This window comes from Macrobrachium nipponense, chromosome 15 (genome assembly GCF_015104395.2).
Source record: "Macrobrachium nipponense isolate FS-2020 chromosome 15, ASM1510439v2, whole genome shotgun sequence".
Classification (NCBI taxonomy): Eukaryota; Metazoa; Arthropoda; class Malacostraca; order Decapoda; family Palaemonidae; genus Macrobrachium; species Macrobrachium nipponense.
The window spans coordinates 66,754,265-66,771,745 of NC_087208.1; the positions used below are offsets into that span (position 1 = coordinate 66,754,265).

The window sequence follows — 17,481 nt, forward strand, 5'->3', positions numbered from 1 at the left end:
TTAACCTTTTAAAACCCTACCAATTCTCAACAGAAACTTCCATAAGTAAAATTCAAGTGAACTTTTATTCATCTTTCATGCTAGAGAAAATCTTATAAAAGTACACTTGTATTTAAGCTATAGGTTGGAGCTGTGGCCAAAGAAACAAATAGTAACGGACGGGCTGCAAAACTTTTGGAATAGGCAAAAGCAATATCCAAAACTGGCAACCTTACTATTACTTTGTTTAAAATTTACTGCATTTGTGAATAACGGTGCTGCAATTGTTCATTATGCTCATTAATTTACAAAACATGCATCTCCAAATTAATTATTATTATTATTATTATTATTATTAATAGGGCTTAGTTTTTCCAGACCTCTGAGTCTTAAGTACTCTTCTCGGGCTGGTCCTCAGGGATTAATCCTGAGGGAAAAAAAATTAGACTTCATTTAAGAAACCTGTTTTATTTTAAAAATTTATGATGATGTTAATTGAAAAATCTTTGCTTTCAGCAAGAATACCTTTCATTTTCGAATTCCGTAGATGAAGTGATCTTTGTTGGGTCCAATTTGGGCATTCAACAAGTAAATGTTGCACTGTTACGGTTGCTTGACATCTATTACACTTCACTGGGTCAGCATGTGGTTTTTTTTTTTTTTTTTTTTTTTTTTTTTTTTTGCATGGTGCTTTTACATTGCATGGAACCAGTGGTTATTCAGCAACAGGACCAACGGCTTTATGTGACTTCCGAACCACGTCAAGCATGTGATGTTGACACATCAAGTGACCATGCGAGAATCTTGTGTCCTATACAGCCTTGTTAGGATTACCTCTTTTGATCTTTCTTTTTGTGAAGATGTCCTCCATGCATACATTTCAGTTTTTATACGTTTAAGCTTATTTGTGGTTGGCACTAAGGACTATTCTCTTTTCCAATCTTGGTATATCAATGGTTTGACAGATGTTATCCAGTCTGACACTGGGGAATGTGTAACTGTTGGAGAGATAGTGCAGGCTAATTTGGCAGCAGAGCCTGAATTTCAATTCCTTTTATCCCCACATGTGCTGGAATCCATCATATTTACATTGATAATCCCGATTGGAGGAGTTGATGAATTTTCATTTGCATTTCTTGTATTATTTGGTTTACTGGTTTATACTGACTTATAGCATCTATACCACTAAGTGAGTCACTGAAAATAATAGAGATACTTGCTTTTTTCTCAGATATTATATCAAGAGCCATTTGTATGGCTGTGAGTTCGGCAGTAAATACTGATGACATTAAAGGTAGGCTTCTTTTGATTAATATATCTCTCAAACATGCAGATGCTCCTACTCCAATATTATTTTTGGACCCATCTGTATATACTATGAATTTGTCTCCTTGTCTTCTAATGTGCTCCAAAGCATGTTGGCGGTATATTTCTGTATTAGTCATTTGTCTTTTAAGTAGGTAAGATAGGGTGGTACATATTTTTATTCATTTTAACATCCATGGTGGTGACAATTGGTATCTGAAAAATTGGATTTATGTTATGTAAGTTCATTAGGTATTTAGCTCTTTTTGGGAAAGAGCTAGAACGTACTATGAACTTCTGTTTCTGGATAATAATTTTAAAAGCAGTCTGCTGCTGATGATCCTGCTTGTAGTGAAAGACCTTTTTGTATTGTTATTAAATTAGGGTGATGTTTCAAGGGCAACACACCTGACTCTACCAGAAGTGAGCTTGTTGGGGACAATCAGAATGCTCCTGTGCACAGTCGCATGCCTTCATGGTGCAATGTATCGAGAGTTTTTAATGCAGATTCTGAGGCAGATGAATATATTGGACAACAGTAATTTATTATGGATAAGATTGTTACCTAATATATTGTTAATAAAATGACTCTTTTTAATCCCCAATTAGCGCGTGATAACTTTTTCAATATGGCTAGGGCTTTGATGCCCTTGGCATTAATGTATTTGATATGATCTTTCCAATTTAAATGTTGATCAAATATCACTCCTAGATATTTGGTTTTAGTACAAAATTGTATTTCAGTGCTAAAAGGTGAAGTTTGATTGTTCGGTTTTTCAGCCATCTTTTGTCTTTGCAGATGATTGCTTTTGTTTTATCAGTAGAAAATTTAAATCCAACTGAATTTGTCCAACCACATATATTTGGAATGGCAGTATTGAGAACTCTTTGAGCATGTCTCAAATTGCTACTCGTATAGTAAATAGCAGTCATCAACATATAAACTGCTTTTTACACCACTTGGTAAATTTATAGTAATGTCATTAATTGCTAAAGCAAACAATGTACAGCTCAAGACACTACCTTGATGGATGCCCTCTTCAAGTTTATAGCTTACTGAGTAGGAATTTTCAACTCTTACTTGAAAAGTTCTGTTTGTTAAAACGTTCTTAATAAATATTGGTAAGTGTCCTCTTAATCCCTTGGAGTGGAGTTTTTGCATGATGTTATGTTTCCACGCTGTGTCGTATGCTTTTTCTATATAAAAAAAATATAGCTACTGTTAATTTTTTTTTGTTCAAAGCCTGATGCTGTATCCGCCCAAGACATCAAGGGATTCGACGTGGGCTAAGCTGGTGCAGAATCAGGAACAGTTGACGATCCTGAAACTGTTTCACAACCAGATCTTGATGAGATCATTGCACTCAGCAAGTCCATGGGGCTGGTCATCGACGAGGACGACATCAACGACCTTCTCGAGAAGCACCAAGAGGAGCTTACGACGGATGACCTGAAGGAGTTGGAGGCCACGCAACATAACGTTGTTCAAGAAGAGTTCTCTAGCAGCGGCGAGGAGGAGGAGGACGGCCCTATGACAACAGCAGAAATTAAGGATGCTCTAGCTGCTTTTCATAAAGTGCAATCATTTATAGAAAAGAGACACCCCAAAAAGGCTTACACAGGTCGTATGGTTGCGCAGTTCGATGACGTTGGCCTGAGTCGTTTCAGGAACATTGTGAAAAGTAGGCAGAAGCAATCTTCCTTGGATAGTTAATTTTTAAAGAAGCCTTCAGTAGGAGTAAAGAAGCCTTTAGTAGGAGTAAGCAAAAAGGAAGATCCAATTCATACTACAAAAACACAAAATCGAAAGTGGTGAAGAAATGGAAATTTTGAAAAAAAAAAAAAAAAAAAAAAAATCATCCTATGTTTTTTGTAAAGTTAACCCTTTAACGCCGAATGGGTATAATAAAAATTGTCTCCCTTATGCTGGGCGGGTCTCCGAGTGAGCACCGACTCGGAAAAAAATATTTTTTCAAAAAATCACAGCGTGCTTACTTTTCAAGAATGAGAGTACATTTATGGCACCTTTTTTTTCATTGCCTGAAGTTTAGTATGAAACCATCAGAAATGAAAAAAAATATCATTATCATGTATAAATAATGCGATATATGATAGCGCGAAAACAAAATTTCAAATCGCGCTGTGAGCAAAACGGTTAAAACTAACAAGTTAATTTTTTTCCATTGTATTGTACACTAAATTGCAATCATTTTGGTATACGTATAACACATTGTAAAACAATCAAAGCAACATCAGAGAAAATATTATCACAAAATGATGCATGAATTCGTAACGCACAGACGTAAACAAATGTTTTTTCAAATATTCACCATAAATCGAAATATTGTTCTAGAGACTTCCAATTTGTTTCAAACTTAAGATAAATGTTTGAATATTACTATACTGTAAGAGTTTTAGCTTACGATTGCAGTTTTCGACCATTTCGGACGAGTTAAACTTGACCAAATGTCGAATTTTTTTATAATCTTTTTTATATGCAAATATTTCAAAAATGAGAAAAGCTACAACCTTCAATTATTTTTTGTTGTATTCTACATGAAATTGTGTACATTTTCATATATAAAACTCTATGAAACGCCTAATATGAAACGGAGCAAATATTACGAGAATGCGACGTACGCATTTCGGAGATTTGCGGCGGAGAATCGGAGCGCGGAGGGAAGGAAAGTTTTTTTTAAATTCACCATAAATCTAAATGTTGTGCTAGAGACTTCGAATTTGTTTCAAAATGAAGATAAATGACTGAATATTACTAGACTGTAAGAGTTTTAGATTACAATTGGGTTTTTCGACCATTTCGATAGAGTCAAATTTGACCGAACATGGTTTTTTTCTATTTATCGTGATTTATATGCAAATATTTCAAAAATGAGAAAAGCTACAACCTTCAATTATTTTTAGATGTATTCTACATGAAATTGTGCACATTTTCATATATAAAACTTTATGTAACAGCTAATTTAAAATGGTGGAAACAATACGACAATCGCATGAAAAAATGTCTGGTTTTTTCTGAAGTTACCGCACGGACGTAAGGAAAATTTTTTTTTTTTCATAAATTCACCATAAATCGAAATATTATGTTAGAGACTTCCAATTTGTTACAAAATAAAGGTAAATGATAGAATATTACTAAAATGTAAGAGTTTTTGCTTAAAATTCTGTTTTTCGACCATTTCAATCGAGTCAAAGTTGACCGAAGGTTGAAATTTTGGGACTTATCGTTATTTATATGAAAATATTTCAAAACTGATAAAAGCTACAACCATGGATTGTTTTTAGTTGTATTCTACATGAAATTGCACATATTTCCATATATGAAACTTTATGTAACGGCTAATTTAAAATGGTGCAAACATTACGACAGTCGCACGAAAAAATTTATGATTTTTTCGGAAGAGTTACTGCGCCGACATAAGGAAATTTTTTTTTCCATAAATTCCCCATAAATTGAAATATTGTGCTAGAGACTTCCAATTTGTTGCAAAATAAAGGTAAATGATTGAATATTACTAGAATGTAAGAGTTTTAGCTTACAATTGCGTTTTTCGACCATTTTGGTAGAGTCAAAGTTGACCAAAGGTTGAAATTTTGGCACATCATGATTTATATGAAAATATTTCAAAACTGATAAAAGCTACAACCATGGGTTGTTTTTTGTGGTATTTTACATTACATGAAATTGCACACATTTTCATATATAAAACTCTATGTAACGGCTAATATAAAACTGTGCAAAAATTACTACAAAGTAACGAAATAAATTCTGAGAAGTGTTGCTGATGATTTTAGTGCAAGACGAAAGAAATTCGCTCATGTGCGCCTGGGTAATACTTGTAAACAAAACAACAGCTTGATCCGTGAACTCCCAGCATCCCTCAAGGCGCGTCATTTCAAATTTTTTGTCAAGTAGACCTATAACTATTTTTCCGCGAATATTTAAAAAACTTTTTAGTGTCAACGTATTTTACGTCAATTAAGCACCCGACAGACAATTTTTGTTGACGTAAAATACGTCCAATAGGCGTTTAAGGGTTAACCAAAACTGATTTCAGTGAATGCAAATGCTGTGGTGTTGTTGTTGTAAACAATACCACTATTATCTCAAAATCGAAACCGGTAACTCTTGGGAGGCTTGCAAGGCAGTCCTGAGTTGTAGTTCAATTAAGAAGATACTATTCGTCTCGGTCACATACCCGTAGAGTTAACTACAGTATGTTCCTACACCTCGGACAATTCAACTGATAACAGAAAAATGTTGTGAGAAAAATATACATAGTATAATTGTAGGTTCCTGTACATAGACCTCCAGCCTAAATTCTCTTCCATTCAAGGAACAAGAATAAGGACTGGAAGCCGACCTTCATTCTCTAATGAAGAGAGTTAAGGTGAAGTTTTCCCGGTGATAACAGGATACCGCATTCAAACTCTCGGTGCTATCCATCCTGAACGGATTGACGTATGTTCGGTAAAATCCTAGGATTGAACCAAAAACATAGTCTCTTGGGTTTGAATTCCAAGGAGTAAACTCCACCGAATTCCTCTTATTTCCTTGTTTCATTCTGGTATAACCAAGAAGTAAAGGGGAAAAAAGAGAGGAGGACTGACTGTTATTGCCCGTTCTTCTCTATCTTGGGGTTGACCGCCTACTGAGGTGATGGACCGTCAGGTCCATCCAGGCTGAGTCCCTCCAAGATATTCTTCCTTCAGCAGCAGTACTTCCTTCAAACGCTAGAAATTCAAGGAAATCGAGCATTCGGCACGATTCCCGATTATCGTAGTAACAATTATCAGGAATTTTCGTCTCGTCCACTCTGGACCGTGGTCTCCCCCAAGTGTTTGCAGATCATAGAAGACAAAAACACTCGGAGAGTGCTAGAAACTCCAAAGAATTTTAAGCACTCGGCGAAACCCCCCGAATTTCGTCAGACGATCATCGGGGTGTTGGTCTTCCCGATTCCCGTAGAAATTGAGGAGGAATGGGCAAGATCCTTCCTCAATGACAGGGACTTACGTCCGGTACGACCCGAAGGTCCCTCGCAGAACGCAGTCCCCGACGCGGAATCCTACGGAGAACGCTCTGCAGGATTCCTCCCATTCCCGTTGCAGCCATAGGAAGAGAGGGAATGGGGAGGAAGATTAGACGCTCTCGCTCGCCTTGCCAGTAGAACTAGTAGTTGGAGAAGCGAGTTACGGGCAGCCATCAACCTGCGGTGATGGCCGCTCCGAGTCTAGGAAAAAGTTACCGTCTGGAGAAAACGTTTTCCCGAGGAGGGTTACGAAGCTCGTACTGTAGGCGAAACGTCTGCCGCCACCGTGACTGTTGTCTGGGTGGGGCTGAGCATGCACCTGACAGGAGAAAGCCGATACCGTCCTCCGATGTGTCCCAGTCCTTGTCGAGGCCGAAACCTCTCAAGAGGACCGAAGGGGGAGCCCACACCAGTCTCCGCGTGCGCAGTCCAGCATGACCATCACGTGAACAGCAGTGATGGTTACTCCGTGAGTCTAGGAAAGTGTCATCGTCCTCGCCAGACCCCACGATCTCCTCCAACCACTTGAGCGTAAGATCTGTTTGGTCCCAAGACCGAAACAGGCTCGTGGCCGGACAGTAAGAAGTGCATTCATCACAGTCACTCCTGTTCCCCTCGTTCCTCGCAGTGTAGCCCAAGGAGGTTGAAGGGACAGGTGAGAGAGACCTGACGCTCCAACCCTGCCTACTAGCAGAACCAGTAGGCTGGGAGGACTGCAGGCGATTGCCAACCCAAGGTGGTGATCGAGCTGCAGGTCTGGACCAGCGGTCTCCTTGCGGAGTAGCGCTGGACCAAGGACGGAGTGTCGGTCTCATGCGTCAGGGGAGCTGCTACAAGTGCTCCTACCCTGCCTACCAGCAGAACCGGTAGGCTGGGAGAACTGCAGGCAATCACCAACCCACGGTGGCAATCGAGCTGCAGGTCTGGACCAGCGGTCTCCTTGCGGAGAAGCATTGGACCGAGGACAGTTGCGTCGGTCTCATGCGTCAGGGGAGCTGCTACCAGTCGTGCGAGCCGTCCGGTCCCGGTGGGAGCAACGGTCGGGTGACTGGCAGTGTCCTTTAACGCAGTGAGAGCGAGCACCATCCTCTCGATGCGCCACGGTACCAGGTCCAGGCAAGGCTGGACCCGGTGACCAGGGGGGACCTCTTCTCAGCCTCGCTACGTGAACGGTCTGGTGGAAACATCACATCAACCCTGGCCACTGGACGATCGCTGCGCGAGCGATTGCCAGTCTGGCAAGAGTCACCTGAGCAACTCTTACCATCCTTTCCACTCCGTGCCTGGGTCCTGACAGTGAGCGTACTCAGCAGTCTGGACCTTGGCTGCACAGTCACCCGTAAGTGACCGTACACTGGGTGACACTCGCAAGCGAGTGGCTGAGACAGTTCCCGGTCCGGAGGTGGAACCTCTGGACCCGGGAGCAGAGGTACCAGTGGTAGCCGATACCCCTACAGTCCCTGTCTTCTTTTTCCCTGGGGAAGGAGAGATGGGGCCCGTTCAAGACCCACCTGTCTTACCGGAGTGAGACAGACCCTTAGAAGTCTCTGTGCAAGACTTCTTAGGGCGAGGCCAGGTCACCTTTTTCTTCCTCGGCTGGGGGGCCTTGGAAGTCGAAGGGGAAGAGGCGGCAGAAGACGACAACACCTTCCTCTTCCTCCTGGACTTCCTCTTCGCCAGCTTCTTCAGGACAACAGACAGGTCCTCCATCCAGGATGGAGTTGGGGCAGTTGCAGTAGCAACACGGCCCAACTGCACCTTTCCGGAGGGACCTGCGGGAGCAGCAGTGGAGAGAACTCTTCCTCAAGGAGGGTTACAAAACTCTTCCTGGCAGGCGAAGCATCTGCCACCACCGAAACTGGTCGGTCACGCGACCGTCGTCTGGGTGGGGCTGAGCGTGCACCTGACAGGAGACAGCCGATACCGTCCTACAACTCTTCCAAGTCCTCGTCATGGCTGAAACCTCTCAAGAGGGCTGGATGGGCAGCTTCCACCAGTCTCTGCGTGCACAGTCCCGCGGGAACATCACGTCAACCCTGGGTACCGGACGATCGCTGCGAGAGCAATCACCGGTCTGGCGAAAGTCACCTGAGCGACTCTTACCGTCATTCTGCTCCGTGCCTGGGTCCTGACACATTGAGCGTACTCAGCAGTCTGGACCTTGGCTGCACGGTCATCCGTAGGTGACCGTACACTCGGTGGCTTGCGAGTGGCTGAGATAGTTCGCGGTCCGGAGGTGGAACCTCTGGAGCCGGGAGAGGATGTAGCAGCGGTGGCTGGTACCTCCATGGTCCCCGTCTTCTTCCCTGAGGAAGGAGAGACGGGACCCGTTCCCGGAGGAACGGGAGGACCAGTGGAAGACCCACCTGTCTCACCGGAGCGAGACAGACCCTTAGAAGTCCTGTGACGAGACTTCTTAGGGGGGAAGACCACCTTCTCTTTTACTGCAAAGCCTTAGAAGGCAAAGGGGTGGAGACATGAAAATATGATGATCTCAAAGAGGATGACGACACTTGACGAGCTCTCTTTCTCTTCGATTCTTCCAAATTCTGCAAGACTTCTACCATCAGGAATAGATAAACATCACAGGGCAGTGCGAAAGCTTCGTCCAGTGACGTAACTCCAAGGTAGTAGTGGTAAATGAATATGATTATCAGCAGGGGATCAGTACACACACTCAAGGATCGATATCACAACATGCTACGAGTCACAGGTACAATTCCAAGGTTAGGATAGCCAATACAGAGAGATATCCAACCAATACTGCTGTAAACACAATCACCACTGTTAGTCTGTAAAATAAGAAAAAAATTATTAAAGTAATAAGGATACTCCTCTCGCATCCAAGTAAGAGGAGATCCCCAAACATCAACACCACACGCCCCTTCTTCTATCTTCGTCCGATAGTAAGTGAAAGGATGAAGGAGAAGGGAAATTACCTTAAAAACAAAACAAGGGCAAACCTTTTAAGTTCCCTTCGGTAATTCCCAAGTGTAAGCGTAATTTTCGGATGAATACATGTCTCGTTACAGGATCAACATCACTCACATTAAATACATGTCTCATCCTCAAGTTAAATACATGTCTCATCCTCAAGTTAAATACATATCTCATCCTCACGTTAAAGGGCGAAAGAATGTAAATAATATGTTGGCATACCTTTGCCACCGACTCTTAACACAAAGTAGAAAGGCGGCTATAAAGGCTATCACAAAAAGTGGGTTTGTATATTAATTTTATTAAATATTAATATCAAACACCGTATATACATATTTATTTAAAAAACAAAAATAAACCAGAAAGATCCCACCGGGTAAAAATGATCAACAACCAGTCAGCAAGAGCTCGCAAACACACATCTTCATCGGAAGACGGCTGAAAGCAAAGTGGAGTGTTTACATCCGGGCAGGCTAGCCTACCCGTCTGTCACATGGTAGTTACTGCCTAACCACCTTGTTCAAGAATTTAACGGGCGTAATTCCAGCTACGCCAAAAGTAATTCCTTATGTAAAGGACCGAGGGTTTGTATATCGTGTAGGAACAAATAAGAAACAAGCAATTGGTGGCAACAAGCAGACTGATAGGCCTAGGTGGCAACTGTCAGCCTCCATCACGTACGATTTGAAAGGATGATGATGATGATAATAATAATAATAATAATAATAATAATAATAATAATAATAATAATAATAATAATAATAAGTGGTACGAGCACCAACCCTCAAGTGATAGAAAACGATCAGGCAAAGATCCTCTGGGACTATGGTATCAGAACGGATAGGGTGATACGTGCAAATAGACCAGACATGACGTTGATGACAAAGTCAAGAAGAAAGTATCACTCATTGATGTCGCAATACCATGGGACACCAGAGTTGAAGAGAAAGAGAGGGAAAAAATGGATAAGTATCAAGATCTGAAAATTGAAATAAGAAGGATATGGGATATGCCAGTGGAAATCGTACCCATAATCATAGGAGCACTAGGCACGATCCCAAGATCCCTGAAAAGGAATCTAGAAAAACTAGACACTGAAGTAGCTCCAGGACTCATGCAGTGTGTGATCCTAGAAACGGCGCACATAGTAAGAAAAGTGATGGACTCCTAAGGAGGCAGGATGCAACCCAGAACCCCACACTATAAATACCACCCAGTCGAATTGGAGGACTGTGATAGAGCAAAAAAAAAAAAAATAATAATAATAATAATAATAATTATAACAATAATAACTTCTTTAGTCGTCTTTTAAACACAAATCTTAGAATTTCAGAGTGTATGCTTGCACAATGGAACATAGGAGCATGGTGCAATCACTTTAAAAATATCAATGTAAAGAACTGGTTTTATACCTTTAACAATAATTCTCTATTTCTATTACACTTCTTTTAACCCCAGGTCTTAGAAATGGCGAGTATGTGCTCACAAAATAAAACAAACCCACTTAAAAACTCATGTAAGGAAATTTCATAATTTGATTACCAACAATTTGCAGTACAGGCAGCCTGTGGTTGATGGCGGCATCATTTAATGGCTAGCTGGTTTTACGCTGCTTGTTTAGTGATGCTGTTAACTGGATTTTCGGCACCAACCTCTGGCTAGCGGCACCAATCTTTAGTTAACAGCACCAATATTGCGAAATTAATTTCTAGTCGCCAGAAACAAATTCCTCTGACTCCACGTTGGCAGAGTGGGTAATCAAACTCGGTACTACCAAATTGGTAGGCGAGAGTGTAAACCACTCATCCAACAAGGAGCTTACTGTAATCAGAACTCTTAATATATGAGAAAAAAATAACCATTGATACTTTATTTGCAAAACAAAAACAGAAGTGTACAAAATATAAGTTTTTGGTTTTTCAGACTCAACAACACATCCAATATGCAACAAAATCTGATTAATCAAGGTCCATTAAGATGAGATGCCAAAACCCTGACATACATCGGCAACAGAAGACAGTGAAGCATATAACAAACGGTATGCTAGTTTTAGCAAAGCATCCCTTAGCTATATATAATATCGAGAGCCAAGACAAATTATTACTAAAGATTTAATTACCGTATATTTCCGCACATAAGACTACCTTTAAACCCTAAAATTCACCTGTAAAATGGGGGTCGTCTTAAACGACAATTCTAAAAATCAAACCTTGAATTCTAAGATGTGTATCGGTAGGCTAGGCCTGGCCTCGGTGCGATAACCACCAAAATACATGAAGATTCACATTATAAAATAAACTGATAATAAAGGCAATAAAACCATTTTTACTTTTTATAATATTGGCATATCTTCATAAGAAACAGCCTATTTGAAGAATAATTCTTTATCAATGAAAACAACTTTTATCTGGGATCCCAGCTGAAAAAATGCAAACATTGCATTACGGTTGTGCTCTCAGCAATCTTTTATCTTTCTTACCTTTCAGAAATTTCAATGATAGTGTAACTATGGAAGTAATAACATTTAGGGTAACATAATATTCATTTTTCATTCAAAGTTTCACACACATATCAAGATTCATCACAATACCACCATCATACGGATTCCAGTCTGGTTCTAGCAAGTCAACTTCAGCTTCGTAATCACTATCATACAAATCATCTTCGGTACCATTTATGGCATTTTTTAAATGATTTTATGACACTTTCTATTTTCACGTTCCACCATGCTTTTATAACAAAATTGCAGCAAACATCAAAGGAGGCAGCACACAAAGCTGTTTGTAACTGTCTAGAACAATTCATTTATATGAACGATAATTGTGTACAATAATTCTCTCTCTCTCTCTCTCTCTCTCTCTCTCTCTCTCTCTCTCTCTCTCTCTCTCTCTCTCTCTCTCTCTCTCCGGTTCTGGTTGAAGCAATTGTAAACCTTTATTGACAAATACAACCGAATTGAGAAACAGCTAACTGCTGACATCATTTACCGTAACTATCGAGCATTTATTAAAAGCTTCATTAAATTGTTAAAACCTGCCCATTCCTCAATGGTGGCTTCCATAACTAAAAATCAAATCCTTTTTGTTCATCCCACATGCAATGTAGATCTCCAGAAAGAATACTGGTACATTAAAGCTGCAGGTTATAGCCAGGGCTGAATAAAACTAATATAACGGCCAAGCAAAAGTGATGTTTGGAACTGGAGGAATCATACCTAATGCTTATACAATGAAGTAATATGAGCATGTTTTCAACCAAACTTTGTTAATTTACAAGAAAAGGTATCTCTGAATTATATCTCTTCTAACAACTAATGGAAATAAAATATCAATAATACTTAATCAGCCAAAATTTTCAAAATGTAAACAATATCAAATGCAAATGGCGTACATGACAATGTTTATACTCTGTAATACAGGAAGAATATGATAATAGTAACAGTAATACTGTAATTGGATATAACAACTAGCAAAACAACCATTATTTAAGTCATCATTATTATATAGTAGTTGTACTGCTTAACTTTTGCAAATAATCATTTTCTCCAAAAAACATTTCGGTTCTGTAATTTAGAAGTCATCTTATACTAAATCTATGAAAATTTGCCTTGTCTTATCTAAAGGTCGTCTTATACATACACAGAAATATATGGTAAATGAAAACTACAAAAACAAGGGAAACAGTGCAATAACTGGTAGTAATCATTACCTACTAGAGAATGTCAGTAAATTATAACTTACCAACCACATATATGAAAATGCTTGAGCAACAGAAAATGGCATGTAAAAATGTGCCAAAAACACCAAGTAATAAATTATGACTGAAATCAGCTACCGGTACCCTAGGAAAGACAGTGAGGTTCTAACTGATGTGAAAATGGCTGTCAGTCATAAGCATACACTCTGCTACCAACCAGTAAGCATTTGTTGTTCTAGTTCTTATTTGGAAATGAAGTATCTACAATCTGCACTCATTCACTAATGAGGATACAATATAAATAAATAATGGGACTGCATCACAAACACATCAGTAACTATTAAAAGAAAACATGGAAACTAACCTGAATAACACGTGGAAGCACTTTCATGGCTATAACCCCCGCAGGTTGTGCCCGAGCTTTAGGAAGAAGGGGTAGCTGTCGCTGAACAACAAAACTCTTTCGTAACACTCTCCTTCCAGGCCGATTATTGTACTGTGGTAAAAGTTTCTGTAATTTAAGAGTCACATATTAACCAGCAGCCATACACTTGATCCATTACATTCTTCAGAAGAAATTACTATTTTAGCCAAGACAACCAGTCAAGAACAACAGAAATCAGGAAAAAACAACGTACAGGCAGTCCCCAGTTATAGCGGGGGTTCTGTTCTCAGCGGGATGCTCATAAGCAAAAACCGCTATTAACCGAAGCGCGATGATTTATAGCGCCGATAACCGGTTAATGGCACCTCTGTTAGGTTTGTTGCCATAACTCAATTATCAGCACCTTATGGCACTGATAACCGAAACTCGGCCTGTTATGGCGCCATACATCACCGATTTTATGGCGTTAGACAAGTGCCATAAAACCAGATCACCATTAACAAAGTCCGCATATAACCAGGAACTGCCTGTACAATTATTCCGATAGCTGTACATGGTAATAAACAAACTGTATAAGGTGCACTCTATTTCAACAAAACTTTTCAAGTTTTCTGCTATGGTGGATTTCCTACACCAATCCCATTTAGATTTTCTAAATATGATTGATTACCCACCCCAATCTCTTAAATTGGACAGTACAATACAATATGAATCTAATTAGTACATTACATACATATGGATATACATACTGCTTAATTACTGCTTCAACTTCTGTCAGTTTCAACTTTATAGCTTTAGATGTAAATAAAAATATGGAAAAATAAAATTCAGCTTACTTAATTAAAATACTGAAAGTCCATCAAGTGAAAAATCAACTAAAAACAAAATCACAAATATAAATACCTATTGAAATATGAAAAATAATGCAAGATAATGCTTAAAATAATTTAAAAGCTTAACATTTTTTTGAACTCTGTCATGCTTATGTTCGTAACATTACTCCAAGTGTTTCATCGTATGGTACTGGTCCAGGGCAGTTGATTCAAATATGTTTGCCAAGGCATTGTTCACAGTATCATTTTTGCATTGAATTTGTGCCTTCAATTCTGTTTGGATTGAATCTGCACCTTTAATTACTAGTATTTCTAATGTTAAGTTCATGGTTTTATATATAAAAATTCTAGTTTATTTTGTACTGAAATATAAAATGACAAATATTTAAAATAATTTGTATTTTTCATAACTAACAAACCAGTGGTCTTAACATCAGGATATATCTTCTAGCATCAGCTGGAAACGGTAAAAATTTCAATAGAATTGTATATGCAAAGAACTGGTGGCATCTGTCCTGTTAGGAGTTATGAGGAACAGCCACCGACCCCACCGACCCAACCTGGGCCTCGAGACATCTCAGTTATTCTTCCAACCCAGGTTTGTTAGTTATGAAAAATAAAAATAATTTTCTAAATTTTTCATTTGTTCATACATGGAACAAACCTGGAGCAGTCAATAATTTCTTTATGTTGCAAACAGGTCTACCAATGGTCTTCCCCACCGTTTCCACAGGTCGGTGCACACCTGTGGATTCAGTGACCATTATGTGGGTAAAACCTATTTGTGACAGCTCAACACATCTGCTATAACATTCAACTTACCCTGAACAAATCAAGTGAGAATCTGTGCCTGGTTGCTCTGGGTCCAGAGGAGATCTCTGGCTGCTTCAATAGAGGAAAATAGTGAGTCCCTCCCTGATTGAGAATGTAGGCCAGTGTGGACGTGATGTCTGAGTGAACCACAACAACTGAGTAGCATGTCACTGGTGCACAGTATTGAAGGGGTCACTGAATTGCCTTCAGCTCCTTGATGTTTATGTGAAATTCCCTCTCCTCTTGAGACCAAGTCCCCACGACTTCCAAATCTCCCAAATCGCTCCCCAACCCAAATCCGATACGTCGGAAAACATTTGGTTCAGGTTCAGCTGAAGGAGCAACTTTCCAACTAGAAACCTTCCTCCTCCTAACCACCATAGAAAGTCTTGTTTCATCTCTTGAGTGATAGGGAAGGCAAACGAATCTGGGGGGGATCTTTCTGTTCCAACTGGCTATTTAGGAGGTACTGTTATGGCTTCACATGTAGTCTTACCAATGGAATGAACATCTCAATGGAGGAGAGGGTTCCCAAGAGACTCATCTAGTCGTTGGTTGAGCAAAACTAGCGATCGATGAAATGCTGAACTTTCTGGATGCAAAACTGAATTCTCTTGTCTGACAGAAAAACCTGAAAAACTCGAGAGTCTATCTTCATCCCCAGACTAAAGTTGGGGATATTTGTGACTTCTCTTGATTTATTACTAGTAGACCTAAATCTTACACCAATTGAAGTTTTTATTAAGTCCTCTGTACACTTCTCAAATGGGAGAAGACTTGGGGGCTGAGCTCAAGCCAAAGCACAGTCCCAGATTTGAAAGACCTGGTCCCAGAACATAAATCTCAGGTACTTTCTGGATTCTGGTTGAACTGGAACGTGAAAGTACGCATCTTCCATATCGATGGTTACCATTAAATCTCACTGATGAATAGCCGAAAGGACTGACTTGTTCGTCTGCATTTTGAACTTTGTTGTTTAAAAATAAGAGTTCTGAGCACTTAAGGTCAGGATCGACCTCCAACCTCCTGATGCCTTAGGAACGACAAAAAGTCTGTTGTAGAATCCCTCCGATGAAGTGTCTTCTACCATTTTTATCGCTTGTTTCTTGAGGTCTAAAACCTCCTTTGACAGAGCTGAGTTTTCTGAATACGCCTTGAAGTCAATTGGACAAGACGCTAAAGGGGATTTTTCCTCAACAAGGATCAAATAACCTTCTCTGAGCACTGTCTTCACCCATGGTTCGACTGATCTTCTTTCCCATCTTTCCTCACTTGGATTCCCACTTGGCAGATGACAGTCAAGTAACAGATTTATTGCCGGTTGGTCTAATAGAATGTGGGTTCGTTCTTGGTCGAAGTAGGGTTCTTCCTTTGCCACCTCGAAAAGGATGAGGTTGAAGAAGTAATGAGGTTCTTGCTGCAAAAGAAATTGAAGGCGCACGATTAGTCCCCTTAGGCCAGTTGGTTGACTATGCAAGGAGATTGTGAGTTGCTTTCTTTTGAAGCTCTGTAACTACCATCTCTACAGTAGCAAACAGAAAAAGACTCCTACAGGCGGTCTGCGGGTAATGGACCAATTGTTAGCGGCGAATAGGTTTTACGGCTGTCATAAAATATATTCATTAAAAAAATAAGGTATTTTAAAGTATTTTTATGGCACAATTTTCAGTTAACAGCGCTGCTAACACCGTTATGTCTAACAAGTACATACATTTGTAGAAATACCATTCAGACCATAAAGGTTATGAAAATTATATTAAAAAATTTTATCGAGTTGTTACATAGGTATTTGGGTAAAATATATGCCTCTGACGCTGTTCTATGCTGAAAATATTGAGTGAAATAAGTGCAAATTTAGCTATGGATGTGTCGAGTTATAATGTTCATGCTTTTATGTTTAAAATATGTATAAAAATGTTTTACATATAGGGTATTTTTACTTCTGCACATAAATATGATACAAAGACAGCCTTTGAAACTGCCCTTCATGTTATCAAAGAAGATGTTTTTTCATGTTCGTTCTTGTGAGCCGCCGCCTGCTGCTCTTCTGAAAATATTGAGTTAAAAAAAGTGCAAATTTAGCAATCGATGTGTCGATTTTATAAATGTTCATGCTTTTAAGTTTAAAATGTGTATGGAAATATATTATGCATAGGGTTTTTATTTTTGTACAAAAATATGATACAGATTAAGGCAGCTTTTGTAACTGCCCTCCACATTATCAGAGGATATTTTTTCATGTTCGTTCTTGTACGCCGCTATTCCGAAAAATCCATTTACAAAGACTTCACTTAGTTATATTCTATTAATTTGGGAGCTAATTATAACTAATTTTGTTAATGAAACTTCAGCTTTTTGTTATAAGTTTCATGCATTTGTATTTAAAATGTGTATAAAAAATGTATTACAGGTATTTTTTTTAAATTTTTATACATAAATATGATACAGAGGCAGTACACATGTCCATTAGAAGTCTTTGTAA

General features: G+C 39.4%; 1 protein-coding gene across 1 annotated transcript in view; it reads right to left on the bottom strand.

The window, feature by feature from the left end:
* LOC135195029 (serine-rich adhesin for platelets-like) overlaps positions 1–17,481 on the bottom strand; it is a 155,544-nt gene that overhangs the window by 34,908 nt on the left and 103,155 nt on the right. The window contains exon 13 of the mRNA XM_064221342.1: positions 13,333–13,479. Coding sequence (XP_064077412.1) covers positions 13,333–13,479 — 147 coding nt within the window. The remainder of the gene's footprint in view (positions 1–13,332; positions 13,480–17,481) is intronic.